The sequence below is a fragment of the Glossina fuscipes genome, unplaced genomic scaffold (genome assembly GCF_014805625.2).
Source record: "Glossina fuscipes isolate IAEA_lab_2018 unplaced genomic scaffold, Yale_Gfus_2 2, whole genome shotgun sequence".
NCBI lineage: Eukaryota > Metazoa > Arthropoda > Insecta > Diptera > Glossinidae > Glossina > Glossina fuscipes.
The window spans coordinates 32,796,257-32,816,076 of NW_023998416.1; the positions used below are offsets into that span (position 1 = coordinate 32,796,257).

Genomic DNA, 19,820 nt, shown 5'->3' on the forward strand with positions numbered 1-19,820 from the left:
AACTGCTTTTGCGATCATTCCCAACAAAACTTGGATCAAATGATGCACATTTTTCAACCCTCTACCATGTAATCTTGCCTACGAAAAATAAATCTTTATATGTCAAAAAGCTTTAATTATTACAATTCTGTGATGAAAATTGGTCCACGACACTTATTCGAAGTGGAATAAGTAATTTCACAAAATTGTAACGACATAGACTTATTGATGGTAGCCTGCACAAAATCAGACTTCGCATGGAAAATAAGTCTTTCTGTGACGAGGCAAAACGTTCCCATTTTTAATACTTTGTGATCAAATTGGATGATAATTGAGTTTTTTTTGGTTATGAGTCATATAAGAAACCCCATGAGAAATACGCTTTCACACAGAGACCAGGTACAATTTTTGTTAATTTATCATGAAAATAAGTGAAAAATTGTTGTAAAGGAAGTGATGTAGGGTATGTAATGATCAGTTTTGTACAACTATGAAGTTTTAATTTTTTTTTATACCCAACACGTCTTGTGGTGCAGGGTGCGGACATATCTAACATCCGAAAGGGCTCTCTTTACGCTGATTGATTCGCAATCATTTTCTAAATCGATCTAAGCCTGTCTGTCCGTCCGATGTCTGTCCATGTATATGTGTTCAAGCTACAGTTCGTAATTTCCGACGTATTTTGATGAAATTTTTGCCCTAAGAACGAACGTTACTCAAAACGGTTCGGATCGGTCCACTTTTTCGAACACTCCCCATATTACACCCTATTTTCAAAAGCCGTTATATGTAAAAAATTGCAATTTTCAAAATTTTTCGGCAAAGGTGGCTAAGTAATAGTATTTTGGCACGTTACATTGGTATTAGCTGGAGCAATTTTTTGAATACCCGCTCATATCACGAAAACTGAAATTCATATGACAAAAAGGTGTAATTTTGAATGCTTCTTTTTGAAAATTGGACAATCATAATAATTAAAGATAGAAAAGTAACTACAGCAAATTTGGACCACCTTGGCCACTTTTTTGCATCCTATACTAATAAGGATTTCACGAAAATTGACCCTTTGTAGGGCAGAAAAGTTCAAACTTTAATCTATGGCGATGCAAATTGACCCATAGCAAAAATCGTCTTCGGTCATACGAAGGTATAACTGATAAAATCTTTCCTTTTGTCATTTTACATTATTAGAGCAATTGATTTCTAAAATTCCTTAATACTCATAAGGTACTAATAACTTGCAGTACAAATATAACGCTATGTGAATAGTGATAGGTATTTGAAATTCAACCCCGGCCGAATATTCCCTTTTTGCTCGCTTTACGATAAAATATTTGTATATAAAAGACTTGGTCATAGCTAAATAAATCTTTCTTCTTTTCGTATTTCTTGTATTTCTTCAAGGCAGCAGTACGTATGTCAATGATAAATCCGCGATTTTGGATGGATTTCATAAATTTGTCCCTTTAGCGACACTTACCATGTTCTTTAGCTATCTTTTCTGTGAGCTTTACTTCATACCTTACACAAAATATGAACCAGCCTTCAAAAACACGAAGAGCAGGCTATAGTTTACATATTAATAAAATTGTTTTCGATTACAGTTGAAGGCTCGAAACATGTGAAACTTTTTCTTAAAACACAATTTGTCAAACCCTTCACACCTGCTTACCTTACAACAGCAATTCAATCACGTCGGCGAAAGTCCTCCAAAGGTGGCCAAATGCGGTTATTTGTCATAAAAATCTCCACTTCCTTTCTCTAAACGCTATTTGTGGAAGGACAACATATTTTTATATCACGTCATTCTTGGCCGAGTCAGTTATTCAAAATATTCAAAAATTCTGATCACGTAAACATAATTTTATTAAAAATATCACATGGCTTGTCCTTAAAAAATATGGAAATTATATGCGACACTTGTCCATTGCTTCGTGTTTACTTAAATATTCTAACCATAGCCTTAGGAAACCAGGAGAAACACGAGTCATCATCAAATACCCTACGCCACGCTACAGGTATTCGTATGACGACATTTGAAAATAAGACGCTCTACGAGAAGTGATTAAAAAAGTAATCCGACTTTCCATAGCGTTCGTCTTTGGGGCAACACACGTTACTGTACCAAATTTGACCAAAACATCTCAAATATTGCGGCACTCCTAAACTCCTAAACCAATTCAGAGGCAGATTCTGAATCGATGGATATAATAGCAGGTAGATCCATTTCAAGTCCTCCTGCCTGTTGCAGACATGCAATCAAACTCAATACGCCATTGTATCTCAAAGTTTGCTTTGTTTGCAATATTTTTGCAATAAAAAACAAGTAAGAACATTGTAGTCGGGCAAGGCCGACCTACGGCACATTGTCTAATACAATTCTTATTTTTATTATAGAACACAAAAATGATGTCTTCTTTCTTTTATAAAGGCATATTTTTCATGTGCCCATTTGTGGGGGGTAAGCGGCCCCAAAACTCAACCTAAAGTAGTCCAAGTTTAATCCTTACATAGAACATCTTTATATGAAATTACTGTAATATTATGGGAAAATTTTCATCACCACATATTATAACTTAGACTTTGCTGCTCTACAAAGGCTCAATTTTCGTGAAAATGTTTATTAGACGTCAGACAGACAGACGGACATACAGGCTTAAATTAATTCAGATTATGATTCTGAGTCGATCGGTATAATAAAAAGTGGGTCTTCCTTAAACCATTCCGCGTATTACATACGACCGCACTAACTTTCACTAGTATACCCAGCACCACAAATGCTGTAGGGCATAGTAAAGTTGTTCACAAAAGTTTATCAAAGCACGTGACCTCTTATTAAGTTTTAAGCGTAGCGATGGGCAGCATGACTCCCTAACTAACTATAATGGTATCCTTCCCCACAGTCTGCAGTTATGCACCACTGTACGCATTCTTACATATTGATTGCTAAATCTTTTGTTCACTTAGATATCGTAGCTTACGATTATAGGCTCTCGGAGCCTTTACCTCGATTATTCTGGACCAGTGCGCAATTCCTAATCTGAGCTAGTGTGCAACTCTTCATCTGCAAAATCTAATCTTTAAAGTAGCACAGCATTACAAGTTCTATAGATTAAGTTTTTTTCTCCACTTTTACACGTACAGAGTAGAGTGTTTCGTAAAATAAGTACGGAAAATTTCAGTTTTCTACCTCTTATAATTTCTGAGTAACGAGTAGGAATTCACAAATTTTTGTTAAGAAACAAAGAGCTGTGTACAGTTTATGTTCCACCGCGAGCTTCTGCTCTGACCATTTTGGCCCATTTTCGAAGCCTACCACCAAATTTGGAGTTGATGTCTTCGTTTTTGCGATCAGGAGACCGCACAGTCATACAGACGGACAGACATGGCTAAATCAATTCAGAATTACGCGCTAATCAAGAATATATGTACTTTATAGGATCGCCGAAGCTTCCTTTTAGGTGTTGCACACATTATGAAAAAATCCAGAATGGATATGTCGCCATCTTACAGTAGTGGGTATAAAAGAAATTTATGTTTTTTCAAAAGCAACCTATAGCATTTACGCCCCCTTAAGTTAACTATATTGACTTGAAAGACCTTAACGCAGCGAGTTTCGCTAATTAAAATTTAATACTTCAAGCATCGTTGCTTGCCAAGCAAAAAAAAACTTGCGAATTTTTGAAAAAAATTTCTTTTTCAATTTTTACGTTCATTTCTAAGGTAGCTCTGAATACAATGCAATGCAATCATGATGATGACGTATGATTTGTGTAACTGTACAATACTTTCGCGTAGTTTAAATTTTAGTGTTGCATGAAAGGCAAATTTTTAGTTTTATATTTTATGTATATAATATTTTGCATCCCATATACTGCTTGTACTGTACCTTATTTTCTTTCAGAAATAAGCTCTTCAGGAGTCGGTTTGTGGTCCTCATTATCGAGTTGGCTTGAACCTAATTTTCTCCTTTTATTAAGCAGCTTTTTAGGAGTAAGCGGTAGTGTGACACTCGATAGCATACGAACACTGCTCGATATCGAACGTGCCATCAACCCAAAAATAAGGCCGTATGGTTTTTGTGTGTATGTGCAAGTGAACTAGTTTGATAACGGGAATCGTAAACCGACTCCAGACTTTGTAGAGGATTTTTAATTAACTTCTTTCTCTTGTCAATAAAATTTTAATAGATCCCATAGCTTGGCGCCAAACCAAGCTAAAGGTAAGGAACGAGCGTTTCAATATCACAATGAAGATATGAGGTATACTTACGTAATTATGCCATTTATAATAACAAGAGATGCACATCGTGAATATTGTTCATTCTTTGTCAAAACAGCAGAAGCTTTTATCGAGAGCTTAAAACTGGCACATAGGCCTCCTGTTTGCATATAGTAAGCGAGCAGGAATATTATTTTTGTCAAAAAGAAAATTTGACGTCCAAGTTAAAGATTTACGTAATATTTCGCCCTACACTACTTGTGTGCAACACGCAGAGGCACTTGAGATAGACCTACCTTTTATCATACCGATCGATTTAGAATCACTTTCTACATCGATTTAAGCTTGTCTGTCCATCTGTCCACCTTGTTCACTTGTGTTCCAGCTACAGACCACAATTTTTGAGATATTTTGCTGAAATATTGTATACCGAGATTGTTCCAGGGACAAATACTATTGAAAATGGTTCGTGTCGGACTACCTTTTCGAACACTTCCCATATAACTTCTTTTTTGGAAATGGTTATAAAATTACGTGTAGAGTGGTGTAGAGAATTTAATAGAGAGCCGTGGTCCATCATAGCGGATTTAATTGCTTCTTACTTGCAACCTTCAATAGGTTCATGGGGTGACTATTGACGTATCCATTGGAACTGACGTATATATAGGAAAAACTTTATGTCAAAACCCAAAGGGTTCATCAATTGAGTGATGTGTTACTTTTGCAAAGAACTTTTTTATTGCCGCGTATCCTGCAACTCTATGAAGAGTGGGTAATAAAAAATTCGTTGGTTTTTGTTTTTGTGAAAAACTTGTTGCTATACTCACAACAGCAACATGTTGCATCAATGCGTTTACTTAGTTTAATACATGCGTACACATTTTATTCATATCCTTTTCATTCGTTTCAGTTAACGAAAGCCGTGAAGTAACTCATTTGTTGCGATAGTGTAAATGCTTGCTTGCAAATACGTGTGGAGCGAATGTTACAAGAACCGCATACCGCCCGCTAGTTCATGTAATGTCGGCCATGGCTTGAAAAGCAAAAATTAAAAAAACAAAAACAAAACAAAAAACAAGCTTTAATGTTAATATTGTTTGTATACGTAGTAGTTGTGGTTTTAGTTGTTGCCGCAATAACTGCTACCGTTTTTTTTTTTTTTGTTCTTGTTTTTATTTTTTTCCGCATAAACAAGTAAACGTGTGCGACGAATAGTCGTAATGTGCTTTACTACCCTTAGTACTACGCGTAGTGGTGTTGCTATTGTTGCTACTTGTTGACATTCGCTGTTTATATAAACAAATCCAGTGATTTATTTACTGTTAATCGCTCTTGAACATTGCTTTAAAACGGTCTTAGCCCGTGTGCTGGCATATTTTAACGAAACCAATAAAATTGAAGAAGGGATTAAACAACGTCGCATTCAAAAGTAATTGAACAGTTAATTGATATCATAAAAATGCAATTAAGTTTTTAAAACAATCTGACAAGTGATAAAAAAGAGAGAGAAAAATAAGTCAATCAACATCAATTCAGTGTAAAATTAAAAATAATTTCATTTAAAATATTCACGCGTTCCAATTCGTTCCTTCATGATTGTGTGTCTGCGTTGGGGAAAGAACCTTACCAATCATACTGCAAAATAACAATTTTGTTTTCTCAATTTCATTTTATTGTAAATTCATTAGTTTAACATATCCACTGCAATTTTCCAAATAATGAAAAAGGCAAAAAAACAAAAACACAAAAAAAAAAAAATTGTACTCCGTAGTTATTATTTACTACTACGATACGGCATAGTATAATCTCTATGTATGTATGAACGTTACAATAAGTAAACAACTTTTTAATAACATCAATGACTAAATAAATGAAAAGATAGACAACAGGCACACAACACATGTATTTGTACATGAATTCTATTCATGCTGATGATGATAGTAATAATAATAAAACCACCGACCGACACATTCGCAAAGGGACAATATAAGCGGATTTTTATTGTTATCACCGCAGATATGCGATATATTCATTTAGTCATCCCGCTTGCTACAACATAACGTTGCAGTGGATACACTGCCTAGCAAATAACATCCGCAAAACCTTTCACTCTCTCGTCCTCTCATCATATGTAGCTAATGAGTATTAGAAAAAGAATAAAGCGAACGAATAACATTCTCTTGTAGATCAATTCAATTGGGGTGAGTAGTGAGAGACAAAGACAGAAAGGAAATGATCGAGCGGGGAAGCGAGGTGCAGGGAGAGAAAGAAATAGAAAGATAAGAAACTAAGATAGCGAGGAAGAGAGAGCGAAAAATGGAAGCCGCACCAATATAACATTTTTTGCTAATACACACAATTTATCGGTGGGAGTTACGAGTATTATGTGAATTTAATAAATCCCGTGTGGCGTTTTGAAGTTTCTAAAGTTAGCATAGCTAACAAAATTATATTCGCCAGACTTCTCGGTTGATAATTACATTACACACAGTACACTAGCACTCTAGTCAAAGGCATTCCCGCGCTGATCCTTTAGATATCCACGCAGTGTTTTTTTGTATAAATCTTTCTTTTCTTGTTTTTGCCAGGTTTTTGTCGGGTAAATTATTTTTACGATGATTACGGTTCAATTTCATTTGCGAACATTAGCTAGCTATAAAAGCGTCAAATTCCAGCTTTCTGTCAAAATTCTTGTGACGGTAAAAGTTCCATCAGCCGACATAGGATGGGCAAATGAACAGACGGACATTGCTAATTATATATATTAAAATATACAATCTCGCAAAATACCGCCATCCTCCCGGGTTTCTCCAGCGGACACACATTGCAATTTAATTAAAGGACATTAAGAATTTTAATCATATGCTTGCAAATATTATCCCAATTCTTCTATCGCTTTACTTGCGCTAGCGTGAATTTATGGTCGTTATAATTGTGCGGATAAGAGAACAATTGAATATTTTGTGGAAAAATTCGAATCGCAAATACGACGCAAAAATATATAAATCGACCACAAGGCACAAAGCGGGGTTATGCGAGTCTTCATTTACTTATCGTTCGAAGGCCTTTTTGAGGAATTAACAATCTCTGTTAGCGACTTTGCCGGAATTTTTCACACACATTTGTATAAGTGAATGCTTGTAACTTATCAGTTTAATAAACATGATAAATAGTCCGCGCAAAAGGGACGGGATTAAAAAAGCGATATTTGACGAGGGAAGAATTTAATAAAAAGAAAAAAAAAACACTATATCACGCTAACCAAAGACCTACGCATTTTATTGGCGTATTTTCTGAAGCATATTTGAAATTCTAACCAGTAGGAAATTTGTATTCGGCGGGGGCCTTATCTTGCTAACCCATTATCATTAGAATTTTTAGCACCGCGTGCTTTCATTTATGGTCACAAAATATGAAAATTTATATTTAACATTCCAGTTCAGTAGAAGTTATTGGTGACGAAAATTAATCGACAAGGTCATAATGTCCTAACCAATTTAGAATTAATACACTTGGCTTTTCACAATCTACTCTTCAAAGCCTTCTATTTGATATCCATATCGCTGATATTATTAAGAAAAAAAATCCACGAGGTCCCGGTGTACACCAGGTTTATTTTAAAGTTAACGCTTTTTACGCAGATAATATGCCTTCGTTTGAGGAATATACAAAGTCGTTCTAAGCGTTCTGTCTTGTTACCTTAGGGTTAAGTAAATGTAGAGAATTTCAGCCTTCGTCGTTAGTAATGAGCCAAAAGCCACAAGCTTTCCTTTACAGAAAGGGAGTTGCATTCAGTGTACGCTTTACTGCGGATGTAAGCCGGAACGAATTTGGTCCATTTTCAGTATCAGACTGCATTTAGAAACTTTCGTCAAATCTGAAGTCGATATCTACATTTTTGCGACCAGAAGAATGCCAACACCCACCACCAACAACCACCACCAACACCCACCACCAGAGGGGCAGACATGGCTTAATCGATTTCGAATTTCCCGCTGATCAAGAATTTGCATAGTTTATAGGGTCGCTGAAGCTTCCTTTTGGATCGCCATCCTTTGGTGATGGTTATAAAAACGGGGTAATAACAAGTAAAAATGCTATTGTGGGCGTAACCAACATTTATTCATATAATGATTTTTGAAAATAAGGCGTTATGTGGGAATTGGTTCAAAAAGCGTTTGGATCGGAAGTATTTTCAGTAGCGTTTGTCCTTGGGCCAAAACACATGGCAATTGAGGTCTGCACGTAGATGACAAGAAAACAGGACGGACGCACAGACAAGCTTAGATCGATTCAGGAACACCTTTTGTATTTAAAATATATAGATACGGGATAGTAAAAATGCGTTTATCTCAACTCCTTGTGGGTGTTGTATGCATTCGCATACAAACTTAACATTTTCTTGTAAGGCAAGTAGGATAGGGTATAAAAATAAGGAGAGTTGGAGTAATGGGTTGCGGTCAACTGGGAGGCGGAAATTTGCGAATTTTTTCGACTTAATTTGTAATTATTTTCCGCCTACGAAGATTTGTTCGGACGAAGGCTTCACGCATTGAAAGTTTTATCGTCACTTGCCATAGCTCTGGCATGTTTCAACTATCACGTTTTATTTCAGTCCCATACTTGGCCTATTCTATGCAAAAAACAAAAAATTCATCTTATTATATGTGCATCGTACTTTATTCAAGCAACTGACGGAAGCTATTGCTCATATTTGAAATGCTTTCCAATCCGAATAGTGGGTGTAAGGAATTCATCTTAACGGAATACTTACTTTCTTTAGAAATACAACAAATGCTCCACTTCCCATGACCTATCTAGCTGTTATTTATACATTTCTAATGCGAAATTGTGCTCATTTGCATTTGTCTTGTTTTCTTTAACTTCTAAATGGTAAACATATTAAATTATTGCACATGCATTCCTTATATATAGGCAAATGGAAAGAAAATAATAATATTCGCTTTTTGCTTTTTATTACTTAACCGGAACAATTGTAAACAATTTCATAAACATTCCGTGTATTTTCTATACATAAACTATTTCTCATACAAGTGCATCGATACGGTCAAGCAGGAGTATTGGAATGGATTGTAAAGAGGGACTGTAGGAGTAAAAAACGAAAGAATGACTTAAATTGTTACACAACTGTTTTGCTATTTTCCGTTTAACAACGAAAGGACATTGGAGAGCATGTAGAGCGCTTTAGTCTCACTTTCATTTCATCTCAATGCCGCAATGCCTCAGTTCAAGGAAAATAGCATTGTTGAGCTGAAAATTTTTACTTGTAACCATATCATATGTGCACAGGATACGTGCGTGTTACAATTGAGAATCATTAGTAGGTATTACACGCCAAGTGTTTACACACCATACAATTGCCAAGTGTGTTGCGGTTTTCAGTATACAGCAATCGCTGCGCGCTGAACGCTGAACGCTAACAGTGAATTTTTTAAACATATTTCATATTCCCGCTGCAATCAATTTAATGAATTCCGTTCAAGCAGTAATTATTTTTCGTAAGTAAAAATTTAACAACTATATGTGTTTAAAAGCCTTCAAAATCCCAAATTAATGTAGGGTCCAATTCTCGGTAGTATCAGGTGAAGAAACTAACTATGGCACCACTATTCCTCTGATCAGCTACTAAAATTTTGACTTGTCCACATGAAAATGTTATTCTTAGGCTTCACGTACCAGTTGTGCTCCTAAACTGCACACAACATTTTGAAGGTCTGCATAGGCCGGGCGCTATGGGAAAAAAAATTTCTCCTTACGCCATAACTATAATTAACTATATTAGTCAGAATGATGGAAAAAATGTATTGATGAAACTTTCAATTAAATATTTTCTTCGGTTATCCTTTTCATAAGGAAGCCGGCCAGAATTAATTTGTACACCGAATATTTTAGTAAAAATATCTCTTTCAAGTTTTCAAAATGAGGCATTACATGGGAAGTGGTCGGTCTTGCACGAAATTACAAAATTCAAAAGCTATTGTCTTATTTATATATAGTTTTTTAGCTTGATCCGATTTGGATGCTTTCTAAAGCGAACTTGAGACTATCGCATGTACTCAGTTACTTGATTGAAATTGGAAGGTGTGAAAAGTGGTTGAGAGCGCGTTTGCTCTTCCGAACATATGCAGGCATATACATGCTATCCTACTCACGTAGGGTCACGGCCATCCATGAGCAAATTACGATTTTATATTTACATACATGTTACTATTTCATAAATGCTTTGCAGGGTATAAAAATTGAACTAATAACGATGTCAATTGCACAATTGCAGCTAATGCTTCGCTACCTAGGAACTTTTAAACAAGTAGATGCTGAGCATACGACGATAGACGAAAGATGTGTAAGGAAAACCGATACTATCCACCAATCAAGTTGTAATTTGACTCCATTTGAGCCTAGTACAACCGTAGTAAAGCACACTGTGTGTGCGATTTACATTGCATTGAGTTTCGCAGTTTTAGCTGCAGGCAAAAAAAGTAATGAAACCATCCTGTCACTGGCTGTGGCGGCAACGCTCTGCCGTGTTTTACCACCTTCAGGTAACTTTCCTCGCCAAGTCAAGGCAAGCAGGTGGAATTCAATTCGTCTTAATTTCAAAGTGAATAAACTGCAATGGATAGGCTTCATTTACGACAAAGCATTTTGTATCAGTTCCAGAAAGGGAGCAGCGTGTCGATTGCTTGTGAAACGGTTATGTGACACCTTGGCAGGTGTAGTTGTAAATGTTCGGGTCTATAGAAGATTGTTTGCCAAATTTCGTCCGGCAGATTCAGTCTCAACAAAGTCATCGGTGCGACTGGTGAGCTTTTGTGATTCATGTTGAAAGATAACTCACATCTAGACCCTTTGCAGCTTTGCAAAGAAACTTGGCATCTACCTTTCGGCTACTGAGTAACAAATCAAACATCTTCAAGTTGAAATGATTTGTTTTTAATACGACAGCACTTTCCCGCTAACCTAATACAATGATTATTTATTTCCCAAAATTTTTAGTCATTTGCAATTTCAACTTTTTTGGTCATTAATTACCTAAATGTGAATATTCCTAATATACAATGTAGTTTTTTTATACCCTACACCACTTCTGGCACAAGAGTATATTAAGTTTATCCGAATGTGTGCAACATCCGGCTTTTATTATACCGATTATTACAGCGAATTATTTTCTGAATCGTTTTGAGCTTGTCTATTCGTTTCTCCATCGACCGTCTGCCCGTCTTATTTTCTTGCGTTCAACCTACAGGCCGTAATTTTTGAGATATTTTCATGAAATTTGGTACACGGACGTGTTTTCCCCCAAAGACGGACACTATTGGATATGGCTCGAGCCGTTTCACTTTTTCAGCCCCTTCTCATATAACGCCGCATTTTGAAAAGTCGTTACATAATTATCTGTACGGCGTGGGGTGTTCATTAGCGGACTATGGTCCACTATGCACTTTTACTTATTGAAATTATATCAATTTGAATCTCAAGAATATTTAATGAATGCATTAGTTATCAATTTAGGTAATTTAATTTTGCCAGTACATTGCGTTAATTCCCGTTAAAAAGGAAATAAAAAACGCCGCAATTAACATAACCTTTAAATTACTTAAAGTCATGGACTAAAAACGGGTTTTACAGAAAAAGTCAATTGGTTTAAATCTCTTGCGTTAATGGAGAAGTCCGTCGAGACTATGCAGATACATAGGTGTAAGATATATCTTGGTCCCAATTAAATCCTTGGCTTCGTGGTCTGTGATCGAACTGTTTTCAAATAAACTAATGTCAATTGTTCAAATTATTGATGGAAAGTGAATGAGTATTCTCGCAATCTATCAATTCTATCTATATCACAAAAAAAGGATAAGAAGAAGAAGCACTAAACTCAATGAAACTTATTTCCTTTTTTTAAAGGAAAACTTTTGTCTCCCAGGATATGTCTGCAAAACTCGTAAAAATGAATACATTATAGATGTTTTTGAATGTTGTGATACAAGTGTATGTTCGGCTTGTGCAGAAATATGGGACATCCAGAGGAACGTCAGAAAGACTCATCTTTTATTATAATGATAGATTCAGAATCACTTTCTGAATTTACTTCTAAATCGATTTAAACTTGTTTGTCCGTTCTGCTTTCTCGTATTCACCCTACAAACCGCAATTATTGAGATATTTTCATGTATTTAAATACACTGTGGTACTTTGACCCAAAAATGAATGCTGCCGAAACTGGTTCAAATTCGACCACTTTCTCGACCATTCCATTCAATCGTGATCTACTGTAGTGCTTTCACTTGTTGTGATTAGCGGACTTTTCAGGAGAGATGTGATTTTAAAAAGCGAATAAACAGGAACGCATATAAATATTTAAATTTTAGTTAAATACGTATTTCCTACGCATACTCTTGTTTACGAATGTTAAAAGGTATTAAAGCCAGATCACACGCATTTAAATAAGCGCATTAATTTTTATAGGAACATACATACGTATAGTATGCAATGCACGAATTCGTAGTAAAACACACATCAAAAGATCAGAATGTGCTTAAATAGCTAAAATAATCCGAATGAATGTTTTTCTTCGTGTCAATTTATTTATTCTCTGAACCACAAACCAATACAAAAATGGTCGTTTGACGTATTTTTTTGCCCGCTTCAAGACTACATATGAGCATACTGAGCATCGTAAGTCGTGCAATGTATTGTGCAACGTATGTCAACGAAAAATTCGTGACGTCTTTTTACCAAAATTCAAATACAGTTCTTTTTTATTCTAAACGACATTTACTAAACCATTTGTTTGATTCTTTTTCCGCAATCGTTTATCACTTCTCTAGTAAAACCTTCACGCTGTTACTACAGTACTTCCGATATTTCTGAGCAAATAACTAAATCTTATCGTTTTTAGCTGTGCATAGAGAGCGAAAAAAATTGTAACTTGATGGCTCGGGGCCCATCCGGGTGCATTAAAACTTTCCAGCTACGTTTCTGCAATATTTCCTTCGATGATGTGATAGAAGACGATATCTTTACATTTTATTAATGTACCTCACGCTTTATCTCAGTTATAGACCACGCTATTGTCGTGTGTGTACTATTCATCGTCTAGTAACAACGTCTTTAAAAATGGCTTCAAAACTTTTCACTTCAGCAGCGACTCACAAACAGACACTCAATTCATTCAATTTTTCGATCCCTTTTTCGGTCTTTCAAATTCTTCCGCGTTAATTCATGTAACCTCTTTTTGTATCCTTTCTTACGCAAACAATTCACGATTGTTTCTTGATCAATGTTTAGGTTCATAGCGGTATCGTAGAACCTCCTTCTACTTGGAAGTAATTTGGTATATATATGTACGTACATATAGTTCTGATCACCAGTAATCCTTTACCACCGAGCCGATTTAAAGTACTTCGAACGAAGGCAAAAGCGAAAGAAAAATTAGGGACCAGATTATTGCTCTATTACGGTTTTTATATATCAACCGACTTTAGCGTGCTTATACAGTAAGTACTGTACAAGTACAATAAACTCGGCACACTCCCCATACACTGTCTTAATTCAGTTATGACCCGCTCAACAATGCAGCATTGCTTCAACATAATTTGTTTGTATGCAGGTAGCTGTAATGTGATACATTGTTGAGCGAAATTATTAAGTCAGCGATTATATTATTAAAGTTAAAATTATTTGCAAAATATCGTTAAATAATCACTTTTGCACGAACCGTAAAAATTTGTATAAAAACGCAAACAAGTCCAAAAGAATAAAATATCATTTATGTTCCGCCAATGAAATGATGCGCGCTTAAGACAGACGTGAACGCACATCTCATCTTAGCAAGTGACTATTTTTGACGATCGTGTCGACGCCCGTCTTAATAGTCTTTAATTTTGCCGACTACCCCATAAAATGACAAACATTATATGAGGATCCTAATATCGCCGTAATACAAGCATTATAATTCCGTGGCGATCATCCGCCATACGACAAACAGATAATACAATCACCCTATAAAGTCTCTGATGCCTCTTTCATGCATTACACGCATTCAAAAAATCCAATTCATCAATAATGAAGCCTCGTTCGTAAACACTCGAATATTTCGATAATTACGTATACACATACATCTCTATATACAAATCAAACGTGTATATGTAATAAAAATATCACTGAAATCACTGAGATTTAACGCATAACAGATTTTAGTTCATTTCTTCAGGCTATTCTGCCAAATGAATACCACGTCACCAAAATCATCGCTGGCCAAGTTGGGAATACATCCGAAGCATAAATCGTTGAAAGTTATGGTTTTGGGCCAATCGGGTGTGGGTAAAACAGCTATGGTGGTCCGTTTCATCACGAAACGTTTTATAGGCGAATATGATCCAAACTTGGAGAAAATCTATACACACAACACGATCCTGGATAACGACTATGCACAATTTGATATTTTAGATGCAGCTGGGCAGCCAAATGTAAGAGATATCGCAGTTTTTGTAAACAGAATATTTTGCATGTGGTTATCTTCAGGAAATCGATGCTATCAACTTGGAATCGAATATACGTTGGGCTGATGCTTTTGTACTTATGTATTCAGTTACCGATAAATGCAGTTTTGATGAATGCAATCGTTTAAAATTTCTTATTAACTACAATAAGAGAAGGCGCAAATTGGGCTCGAATCATAAGGATTGTATGTCAGATGTGCCAGTCATTTTAGTGGGTAATAAAACAGATCAAACCGGTGATCGTATGGTTGGTTTAGAGGAAGGTCAACGCCGATTTAAAGAGTTATCTTGTGCATGCTTCCACGAGATATCCGTAAGAGAAAGTGTAGATCAGGTACGAGACTTCAAAAACCTATTGTTCTTATTCTCGATTCAATGCCCCGGTGAGATGCCTGTATTCTCTAAAATATTTTCTAGGTTCAAGCAGTATTTCGTGATGTGTTTCGTTTTTGGCGTGTTTTTAGCAAATTTCCAAAACTTAAACGTTCCACTAGTGATGTTCAAAATACCAATGATTTGGTTATGAGTCCTGATTCCGGTTGTTCCTTTCATGATTCCGCTTCTTTAGCCCATGAAACCAGGAGATCATTTCTAATTATAGGTTTATATTAAATTACTTAACAAAAATTACTTTTTAATGACGTAATCGTTTTATTATAGGAAGTGCTTGTCTAGAGGAAACCGATCATTCAGAATCCACCGATGAATTGGGCTCGGGCAGTTTAAATAGCTCTCAAAGTGAACTAGAGACACCGTTTCGTAGCCGAGCTTGCACCGATGGAACGCTGCTATCACGTCCACGCCGTTGGCGTTATCCTCCACCTGGTTGTTTAATGCCGCACACAAATCGCGTTGAAAGACGTATGAGTATTTCCACCCGGGGCAGTAATGCCAGCTATTAAACACAAGTGCTTTAAATGTTATTTATTATTTTATATTAAGCTAACATTTAGATTCCATTTATTTATTTCTTATTATTAATTTAGTTAGATAAAACTTGACACAAATATACATTTACATATATATATTCTGAAGAAGATATTTAATAATTGCATTTTGCAAAAATAAATGCATTTTTGTTTTTTTTGTATATTATTTCTTTACTTTGAAATAATTTGTAAGTAAGATATCTAGAATACATACATATATATATGAAATAGAATATATTTGAAAAAGCGTTCATCTCAATTATAAAATAAATCTTACGCCACGACTTAGGCCAGGTCCAGACGGCCAATAAACGGCTCGTATACGTTAACATAGTAAAAATAAAATATTCGCCCAAAATCAATTTTTTTAAAACAAGGAAAGAAACTCTCTTCTAAGGTCGACTAGTCATCGTCGATTTTCAAAAGATATTCCTCAGCACGAAGTGCCAATTCTCGTATGTTACGTAAACAGCCGGCGGCGGCCAATTGCAGTTCCTTGTTGGTTGAGCCAACGCATTCCAAGAGAAATGGCACCACTCCGCTCTACAATAGGATTATATACATACTTTCTAGTAGTTTACTCAATTTTTGGCTAATGTCAAGTCTCTCCATACCTGGTGCATAGTTATGCAATTTTGCGGGTCCATCGAGAGTTTCTCCAACGCCATGGCAGTAGTGCGATGCACTTCGGGATCTTCACTGGTCATATAAGTAACAATCGGAGTGACTGTTCGCAAGCGACCCAGCTCCTGAGTGTTGTTACCAAAGGTTGCACAACTCGCTATAGCCGCAGCCAAATTCGCTCTCAACAAATCATCCGTGGTATTAACTGTGTTTAATATTACATGTAAAATTTCTGCTTTTTATATATTTTAAAGAGAAAAGATACCTAAGTTTGCCAATTTATAGATGACTTTGAGATCCGTTAATATAGCTACGTTGGTATTATCTTTAGCAATCGTAGCTATGGCTGCGCAAACCGCCGATAACACGAGAACATCTTTAGATTTCAACAATCCCACAACTAACTCCATCGCCCCTACCAAACTGCGTACCAAGTCTCCGGAATCATTAGCGTTCTGCACACAAGGGCAAATGGCGTAAGCGGCAAAAGCCTGAACTCTGGAATTGGTGTTTTTCAGTAACGACCAGATCAAACGTACAGCGTCGAGTTCTTCTAAAATTCGCATGCTGGGTATATCTTGAGCGCATTCTTTCAGAGCTTTCGCTAAATTCTCCAACAAAGGCGCATGCGAAGAATTCAGTAAACATACCAGAGCTGGCAAACCATTTGCATTCCGCAAAACTTCGCGATTATTTTGAAAACGCACACACTCCGCTATAGCTCCAACTACATTAGTTAGTACGTCATCGGATTCGTCATTCAGTAAAGTTACTAAGTGATTGACAGTGCGTAGATTATCAAATTTACGTACGTTATCGGGAGAAGCGGCGCACATCCAAATAGCGCCTGTAGCACCGATCAGTAGGGGCTTATTGTCACGCACATTTCTATCCTTGACAATAGCGACCAATGGTTCCAGACCTCCAGCCTCCCTTACCAGATCTCTTGTGGTCTTATCGAAAGCGCATTTGTAGATTGCGCTGCTACCCTCTTTCTTCAAATCTAAGTTTGTGGAATTCAAATGATTGACGATATCAGCGATCATGCCTTCCGTGGTAATGGCCAACTGAAATTTAGGCTAAACGAGAATAAAGCAAAATAAGTTCTAGGTTCTTATTCCATAGCGATGCTCTTATATACTTCAGAAGCGCACTTTTGTATTGTGCCCATAATCGGAATAACGACATCAATATGACACGATTTCAGGAGGCGAGCCATTAGAGGGACTATGCCACTTTTACGCATTAACTCTTTATTGTGACGTGAATCGGACAAAGACCATAAAGCACGCGCACCAGCTCGGGCCTGATTAAGATTCTCGATTTCTTCGGCTGTTAGCTCTTCCCGAGGAGTTTTAAGGATCCTCACCAAATTGAAATAGTAAGATTTTTATTTTTTATTATTTATTTTCAAGGTACTTACTGTAATTTTATATCCAACAAATCTACAAGCTTCGGTATACCGCCGCAAACGCGTACATACTTCCTAGCCAAGCGTACTTTTGCAACGTTCGCTAATGTTTCAGCCGCCACCGTTTTTAAATCTTTCATTGAAGAGTTTAAAATATCAATTATCAATGGTATTCCGTCCAAGTCTACTATGGTCTTGCGTATATCTATGTTCAATGAGATATCAGCCAGCACTGAGAGTGCACCTAAACGGCATTTGGCGTCATTGCATTCCAAAATATTAACCATTACTTCTAAGCCGCCAATATCTTGTATAGCGAACTGATTGATTTGTGTGGTCAAATCGTAATCGCGCAGGCAACACAATGACACTATAGTAGCCGTCTGATTGCCGGCCTTAATAAATTTCACCAACTTTTGAATATTATAATAATCGGCAGGTATCTCAGCTGCACGGGCCACATCCTTCCAACGCTCTTCCTCATCCGTCGATGATTCCACCTCCGTTGAATCCGAGTCTAAAGCTTGGACAGATTTTTTGATATTTGAAAGACGGTCCGGGCAGCTACCGCATTTCTGCTGACCCGAACGTCTTAGGAAACGTGGTCTACTTTTGGAAGACGGCTTACTTAGCGAAAACTCGCTAGGTTCCTGTTGTTGTGGAGCACTATTCTGGACCTTTTCTAATGTATACTTTTTATTGGATGAATCGAAAATGATTGAAGGTATCTTACCTTCTTTTCCGGCTTTCTTTCTATGTACAGATACAACATCACTTATTTCTGTATTAAACTCCCCACTAATGTTATTGGTGTTCGCCATTATATGCTTATATACAGATCTTTTGTAAATATATATCGGTAATTTTTTTTTCAATTCCGCAATAAGAAATTAAGAAAAGAACCGTAGTAAATAAATAACAAACGTTACCTTGACATTCGAAAGTGGAACATACCAATAATTATTGTAAAGGAATGTACAAAAAAGGAATGAAATCCAATTAGAAAAACTCCATTATTTAAGGAAAGCATATTGCGAAGTTATTATATTAGAAAAGCGTATAAAAAAAAGAGGAAAACCCTTATAAATAACAGAAGATAGCATTGAACAATTATGGTCAACATAGGTCAACAAGGGGTAATTGAAACTGTTTATCAAAACATGAAAAGTATGTTCTTATGTCCTATACCCTTATTTTCTTTGCGAGCCAACTATTTCTTTCAGTTTTGATAAAGCAAGCAATGAAATTAATACGTTGTTGCTTCATTTTACTACTAAACATACTATTACCATGGCCGAAAGCTAAAGCCATTTCAATTCAAGAAAGGTAAAGTGCGAGTGCGACAATTGTATTCCAATTATTTTATCCAATTTTGGGTGTATCAGCAGAGCTACCAACCTTTAAACAGTTTCATTAAATTTTCCGTTAAGTTTTTATCTAAAATTTCGTTTGTGAACGGGTCAACTCCATTTTTAAATGTATTATAGCCATAACACGGATTCTATTGCAGTTTGTGCAAAAGACGGACATCGAACCATAGGTGGATGGCTGTACAATTGATCGTATCTTAAATGGCCTTAAAAAACTCCAAACATTTTTTAACTATTGTACAGATATTTTTTTTCACTTTTATGTGCAGCATTTTTGTGAAGCTTCTAATAATAGTGCAACACCCAATTCTTTTTTTACACGGTAGACGTATGCCTTACAAAACGGTGCAAAAAGAAAAAAAACATTGAAAAGTATACAGGCGATACATGTTAAATTTGGGGATATCTTACACAACTTGAAAAAATCCTGTACGATGAAGAAAGTTTAAATATTTGCCACAAAAAACCGTACAAAAGAAGTAATAGAAGTAAAAAAATTTAATTTGTATATGATGGAAATTCGGAGAAATTAGGAATAAAAATTAATTTCGCAACTATTCCTCGCTGGTTGATAACAAGCGTACAAGTTTATTATGAATTGAACATTCCAGCACAAAAGAATAATTGAAGTACAACGAGATAAAGAAAAAAGTGATAATAATATGCCTTTCTTGCCTATAGTAGACCAAGTCACAAACACAAGCGTGGACATAGACCGATTGACATCTAAACACGTTATTCCCCCAATGATATTTTGTTACTGTAT

At 36.1% G+C, this 19,820-nt stretch overlaps 2 protein-coding genes across 10 annotated transcripts in view; one reads left to right on the forward strand and one right to left on the reverse strand.

Moving 5' to 3' along the window:
- LOC119634180 (ras-related and estrogen-regulated growth inhibitor) overlaps nt 1-15,692 on the forward strand; it is a 45,967-nt gene extending 30,275 nt beyond the window's left edge. For 2 of the 9 annotated variants that reach the window (XM_038028191.1, XM_038028192.1), the window contains exons 3-6: nt 14,432-14,687; nt 14,743-15,054; nt 15,138-15,321; nt 15,381-15,692. In XM_038028191.1, the coding sequence (XP_037884119.1) occupies nt 14,432-14,687; nt 14,743-15,054; nt 15,138-15,321; nt 15,381-15,622 (994 nt within the window). In that variant the 3' untranslated portion in view covers nt 15,623-15,692. Of the gene's footprint in view, nt 1-4,652; nt 5,630-14,411; nt 14,688-14,742; nt 15,055-15,137; nt 15,322-15,380 lie in introns of those variants that run through there. The other 7 variants (XM_038028194.1, XM_038028196.1, XM_038028198.1 and 4 more) reach the window with 5 other exon arrangements.
- A 229-nt stretch (nt 15,693-15,921) lies between these two features.
- On the reverse strand, nt 15,922-18,505 carry LOC119633599 (armadillo repeat-containing protein gudu). The gene is made up of 5 exons (XM_038027215.1): nt 17,697-18,505; nt 17,415-17,637; nt 16,539-17,352; nt 16,264-16,478; nt 15,922-16,192 (listed from the first exon to the last, which is right to left on the reverse strand). Exons 1-5 carry the CDS (start codon nt 18,503-18,505, stop codon nt 16,052-16,054), a joined length of 2,202 nt encoding a protein of 733 aa, XP_037883143.1. The 3' UTR covers nt 15,922-16,051.
- Nucleotides 18,506-19,820: the final 1,315 nt, after the last annotated feature.

Coding starts and splice junctions, on each gene's coding strand:
- LOC119633599 (XM_038027215.1), bottom strand. CDS start 18,505: ATGGCGAACACCAATAACATTAGTGGGGAGTTTAATACAGAAATAAGT. Junction 17,353..17,414: donor TACAAAAGTGCGCTTCTGAA/GTATATAAGAGC, acceptor ATTCTCGTTTAG/CCTAAATTTCAGTTGGCCAT. Junction 16,193..16,263: donor ATTGCATAACTATGCACCAG/GTATGGAGAGAC, acceptor ATCCTATTGTAG/AGCGGAGTGGTGCCATTTCT.